We start from the raw sequence: 6022 nt of genomic DNA, 5'->3' as shown, positions 1-6022 counted from the left end.
CTTCTAAAACTTGATTTCCACCAATCCAATATATCAAATTTCCCCATTGTTTCATCTTCGCATCGGACAGTACTATCTTCCATATATAAATCCAAATCCGTCTTTGTAGGCTCTTTCTCAATAGTTTCAACAAATTTTGCAAATCTAAATTTTCTTTTGTCACAAACTCTTTCCACTTCCTTTGCTTGAGCTTGAAGCATTTTCATCATTTTTGGATTGCTTTTTTTTCAAGAGATGCATACTCTCCATGCATCTTTTTGATAACATCTAAAATTTCAAGTGTATATCTTTCACCATCCACACCATAAATCTCCTTAAAGTAATATTTTATTACAATTATTTCGTACCTCGGTTCAAGAAAAGAAGCCATCGCAAAAATCTTATTGTACATGCTCTAATATTTATCAAATTTTCTTTCAATGCAAAAGTCATATCCATAATTGTATCATCATTACTTTTCAACCATTCCATTAGAAGCAATTAAATTTCACAAAATTCTTCAAATAAAAGATTGCAAGTATGATACATACTACCGGAAAGGAGATTAGTTGCATCATAAAAGTGTTTCAAACATTTACTCAAAGTTTCAATGTAATTTTATTCTTCCTCCGATGGACAATGAATGTATTTGTCGTCGCTAAGTTCAAATCTATTAAAAGCAACTTTGTAAAGCAATCATCAATATTAAATAAGTAGAATTCCATCTTGTACAACAATCAAGGGCTAAGCATTTTTCTCAAACCACATTAACTTGCTTAGCAGCATGATTAAAATTCTCTTCCATCTTTGGTGAACATGAAACATAATTAACACTAAACCTTACTTTTTCAATAGCTTTAGTGATAATTTTAAGCTCCTCTTGAACAATGAGATTTATAATATGTACTCTACATCTCACATGAAAAAAGACTCTGCCACATGGTAGATACTTTTTAAGACGTTCTTTTCCAATTTTAACTGCAACATCATTAGCTTTATCATTACCGATCGTAATTGATAAAACTTTATTATCAATTTTCCAATCAAGTAAACGACTAATTAAAACAATGCATATATCCTTCCCCATTGAGCTATGGACTTTAATAAAACCAATTATATGTTTTTGAAGTTTCCAAGATTCATCAACATAGTGAGCGGTAATGCACAAATATGCCAAATTTTATGAAGTTGATGTTCATTTATCCATTGTCAACCTCAACCTTATGGAAGATGTGGCAAACAAATCAAATAAATATTTTTTTATATTCACCATAAACTTTCATACATAACTTTGTGATTTGTGCACGACTTGGAACCTTGTGATTTGGATGAAGAGAATGCCCATATTGTAAAAAGAAGTCATGTGTGACCAAGTTAAATGGATACTCATGGACGATGATAGCTTTTGCAAGTAAAGTTTGACTCTTCTTATTGTCAAAATGATAATTACTAAGTGCACAAGTCCCTTCTTCATTTTTTATAGTAGCTTGAACCACTTGTTGATGAATATCAGGTCTCTTCTTTTTGGAGCATTTCATAATGTGATTTCTAATGTGTGTAGTACCCCTTGAACTACGTCCATAACATTCAAACAAGCAATGTTTACATTTCACTATCTTAATTTTTATTTCAACTTCTTTCTCGTTGATAATTTTCTTTTCAACTTTATCAATTTTCTTAAATTCCAACCATACATTAGAAGTTAATTTCCTCCCCTTTTCTCAGGTTTTTTCTCTATTTTATTAGAAGAATCTTCTATTGCGGGTTCAATGACCGGTTCAACGGGGGTTTGACTATGGGTTCTTCATTAGAAGTTTGAACTGATGGATTAGACGACATATTCTAATACCTATTCATTGAAATTTATAAACTTAATCTAACAAAAAAATGTAATGATGCAAATTACAATCATCTATGCAACTAAAAACAATTAGGGCTAATAGGTTTGAGATTTTTATCAAATAAATTAGGATTATTCAATTCAGTCAATAAATGCTAGAAATTAGGGCTTTTATCAAACAAAAAAAATTAGGGCTTAGGGTTTTGAATTTACCTTAGTGATATACAAAATTGAGGAGGAGAAGAGGAGGTCGGACGTTGTCGATGGTCGTCGTTGCATTGATCAAAGGGATGAGGCAGCCGCGGACTTCTTGAAGAGTTGAGCTGCGAAGAGGCGGAGGCGGAGGTGGAGCTCGGAGGTGGAGACCAAGCTTAGAGGCGGAGGCGGCTTGGAGAAACAGGATAAGAGTTTGGGTCTCTGACTCTCTGCCGAGTGCCGACTTTTTTCATTGAGTTGAATTTGGGTCGGGTTGCGGATAACATGAGTATATGTTATAGACCCGACCCAATACAAGTATTATACTTATCCCATTTCAAATATCTGGATATCTGGACCGTATCCGCATTTTCGACCCGATAACCTTATCCGAAATCGTATTCGGATAAAAAAAATCTAAACCGTAACCATATCTGACCAGTTTTAATTTTTTTTACCATATCTGCTTTCTAAACGGATACAGTTGCGGTCAGTCCGGATAAATCCGGACCATTTTGCATCCCTATGGATGAGGCATAACTTATTTAGCAAATGTTAAATGGATCATAAATTGGTGAATTGACATGAATGTGCCCACTCATTTACGACCCACTCATCCATACCACCCATTTAACATCCCTAGATATCCCTTAATTGTGCTCAACCATGCACCAATGTTCATTCAGGGTAATGTTCTATTTTTATTCAGGATATGTTATGCGAAAAGGCAGGATTGACTCAGTAATAATATAATCTCACATAAATTCTCCTCCAACAAAAAAGTCAAACAAGAACCAGAAATAGGCATCCAATCAAACTACTTTTCTTCCCCTCCAAAAATTTAAAAAGAGAAAGTCATGCGTGTAAAGAGTGAAAAACGGTCATATTTCTACCAACAATAAATAACAAAAGGAAGAAGAAGAGAGGATCCCTTGCGAAAATCTCGTCATCTGTATGTTTTCCTCTATTTGCTCCATCCTCAATAACATAGTTATAATGTAGTTAAAATGTTGTGTGATTTTGGACAAGAACTTTGTTTTGTATTTTGATAAGTTGTTTCTGACTGTAGGCAATTTGACGAGATTGCGCTTGGGTGGAGAATCTACGGTACTCTTTGCACATTAGTTGCGATCTTTAGAAAATCTATACAATTGTGGTATATATATATTTCGTCTATAAGGGATTTTTATCATCCTGATTTTTGATTTTATAGATATCTTTTCTGATCGTTATGCAAATTTTTCTATATGCATGCGTCTGTTAGAGGGAGACTCATTTGGTATCTTTTTTATTGACATGTTAATCTATCATAAATGTCAAAGTTTCCTGTTTCAAATGATTGTATCCTCGATCTATTCATTTGCCTCTTTCGGAATACTGCAGTTAATTTAAAGAAAGCACGTATTTTCCAGCTGCATGTTATCTCCGGAGCCTTTCACACGTAAGTTTTATTTTATTTTATTTTGCTTCTCAATCAAATTTAGTATGTTCATCTTTTCGTAGTTGTCCTGAGTACAATTGCCTGCTCGCGGTTATTGGTTATATAATGAAAGAGATCCACAAAAGCTAAGCTTAATTAAGCATTTATGATAAAGAATTAATTTCAAGCACAATTCTCTTGAGATGTATAATAATTTTATTTTGGATATTACGTACTTTACTTACGTGTTTCCAATGGCTTTCGAAACATTTCTCTCCTCAGCCAGGAACGACTAGTTGACTTCTTTCGGCAACCATGCCTCCTAAAGTAGACATAAAGAAGAGGATCAACAATCCCTTTGATTCTGATTCTGATACCGAATCAAAAGCTAAACCCGGAAGGGGAGCTACATCTTCATCTGCTGCAAAAAATGGATACAAGAATGGGCTTAAAGGCTCAGGAGGGCTCGAGAACCAGTCGGTGCAAGAGCTAGAGAATTATGCAGCTTATAAAGCTGAGGAGACTACCGATGCAGTGAACGGATGTGTGAGGATTGCTGAAGCGATTAGAGAAGACGCTTCGAACACTCTTGTCACCTTGCATGCGCAGGGGGAGCAGATTTATAGGACTCATGAGATGTGCACAAAGATCGATCAGGACCTTAGCAAGGTACTCATTGCAACATCACTCTTACAGGTTTTTAGCGATTTCGATGATTATCTGATCGCTGTGTACAATATTCTCATGTTTTAATTTGGTTTTCCTAGTACATTATAATAACTCATTTCTATCGCATTTTCTTCGTCGATCCCTACATATCGTTCCTTCTTTGATTATAGGAAGTCTATAGTGTCAACTAGCTAGGATGACCATAAATAGAACACTTCCAAGTTTCAAACCATAAATGTAGTTTTTTGAAATAGTGATGTTTTCTACGATAATCCTTTTGAGTAAAGACAAATGATAAATGATATGAACATGAGTAGAAAGTTGCACATTTCTTATTGTGGACATTTTTATTACAGGGTGAGTCACTTTTGGGAAGTCTCGGGGGTATGTTTTCTAAACCTTGGAAGGCGAAGAAAACTCGCCACATAAAGGGGCCTATGATGAGTAAAGGTACTGGAATGCATGTCTCTCAAAAAATTGTAATGTACCGGCCTGTTCAGCTGTCTATAGCAGTTCTTTTTATATCGATGCGCAGATGACTCATTTAAGAAGAAGAAGAAGAAGGACGAACAGAGGGAGAAGCTGGGACTGAGTCCTCCTAGAAGCAAAAGTAGACAATATGATGAACCTGTGTCTGCAATGGATAAAGTGAAGGTATGTATAAGTTTTACAGTAGGACTTGGTGAAATGAGAGTTCTGTTCAAATACCTGATGATAGATCGATGGATGTGGTGGTTTATTTGCTTGGTAGGTTGAGAAGCAAAAACAGGATGACTCCCTTAATGATTTGAGTGGCATTTTGGGGCAGCTCAAGGGCATGGCTTGTGAAATGGGCTCCGAGCTTGATAAGTCAGTTTCCAAACATTTTACAAATTGCTAACGGATTTGAAAGCTTATACTATTCTTGAATTCGTTTCAAATATCTTTCTTTTATTCCTTTGGTTAATAAGCAAACTATTTTTGGTTGTATGCAGGCAGAACAAGGCTCTGGATGGTTTGAACGACGATGTCGAAGAGCTAAACTCGAGAGTAAAAGGAGCAAACAGACGTACACGAAATCTTCTCGGAAAATAGGCTGAGAACTTGGCCTCCTAAAGCACTGAAGCCATGCAACTCGTGTTTTTTCTGTTGTTTCAGCAAATGTATAAGCATCCTGTCACATGCAACCATTTTTCAAATGTGAAGTTTGATTCTGTCAGTGGTAAAATATATATTTCCTTCGTAGAATGTATAAGAGCTACACTTGTTGAATCATTTTCATCAAGACCTCCGAGCGTACAGGATTATAACAAATATAGAAGAAAGCATAATCCATAATCATAGAAAACACGTATAATCCATATCCAGGGTTGAACCTGATCCAACCTGCATTCAGTAATATCAGGTTAGGACAAATTCAAGTTGGATTTGAGTGGATGAGATGTAATATTTTTCTAAAATATTACATCTTATATTTCTAGTAATTCTTGTAAAATGTTTTTCTAGTAATTCTTGTAAAGTTAAGCTGATTATATCGGCCATATTTCAGCAAAGAAATTGCTTCTCTCTTATTGACTAGTGGGTAAATTTGGTGTTTCTAGTATCGTTTATGAATAACAAATATCTTTTCGAGTGACATGAATAATAGATATCAAGTTTCCCCATTTGAAACTGATGGACTAACTATGTTCTTGGATTCATTTCATTTTATATTTCTCAGAGGATCATGTTCGTAGCTAGTTATGTTTCCATTTCTGCCTTTATGATGGTTACAACTATTAATGGCGTCTGCATAACAGTCTCAAGAAAATTGCAGGCATCTTTGACTAATCTTGTAACCTGCAATCCTGATCAATTTAACAGATACACCGGTCATGGTACAATTTTATCAAAAGTAGCCAAAATTTTGGATGACTCAAATGCATTGTTCTTTTGGTGGA

At 35.1% G+C, this 6022-nt stretch overlaps 1 protein-coding gene across 2 annotated transcripts; it reads left to right on the top strand.

Annotated features, from left to right (window-relative positions):
* Window positions 2862–5369, top strand: LOC109820136 (SNAP25 homologous protein SNAP33-like). Of its 2 annotated transcripts, none has more exons than XM_020386226.1 (8): window positions 2862–2966; window positions 3084–3121; window positions 3398–3455; window positions 3717–4103; window positions 4460–4553; window positions 4639–4757; window positions 4855–4952; window positions 5078–5369. In XM_020386226.1, exons 4-8 carry the CDS (start codon window positions 3750–3752, stop codon window positions 5175–5177), a joined length of 765 nt encoding a protein of 254 aa, XP_020241815.1. In that variant the 5' UTR covers window positions 2862–2966; window positions 3084–3121; window positions 3398–3455; window positions 3717–3749; the 3' UTR covers window positions 5178–5369. The 2 variants fall into 2 exon arrangements, with proteins under 2 accessions (XP_020241815.1, XP_020241814.1); XM_020386225.1 differs by having other exon boundaries at window positions 3084–3170.

The sequence above is a fragment of the Asparagus officinalis genome, chromosome 8, assembly GCF_001876935.1.
Source record: "Asparagus officinalis chromosome 8, Aspof.V1, whole genome shotgun sequence".
Classification (NCBI taxonomy): domain Eukaryota; kingdom Viridiplantae; phylum Streptophyta; class Magnoliopsida; order Asparagales; family Asparagaceae; genus Asparagus; species Asparagus officinalis.
The sequence above is the reverse complement of the archived record's forward strand: the minus strand, read 5'-3'. Positions and strand labels throughout refer to the sequence as shown.

Excerpts from the sequence above, each read along its gene's own strand:
- LOC109820136 (XM_020386226.1), top strand. The coding sequence starts at position 3,750 with ATGCCTCCTAAAGTAGACATAAAGAAGAGGATCAACAATCCCTTTGAT. Across the intron at positions 4,758-4,854 it reads CTGCAATGGATAAAGTGAAG|GTTGAGAAGCAAAAACAGGA; the intron begins GTATGTATAAGT and ends TTTGCTTGGTAG. Across the intron at positions 4,953-5,077 it reads ATGGGCTCCGAGCTTGATAA|GCAGAACAAGGCTCTGGATG; the intron begins GTCAGTTTCCAA and ends GGTTGTATGCAG.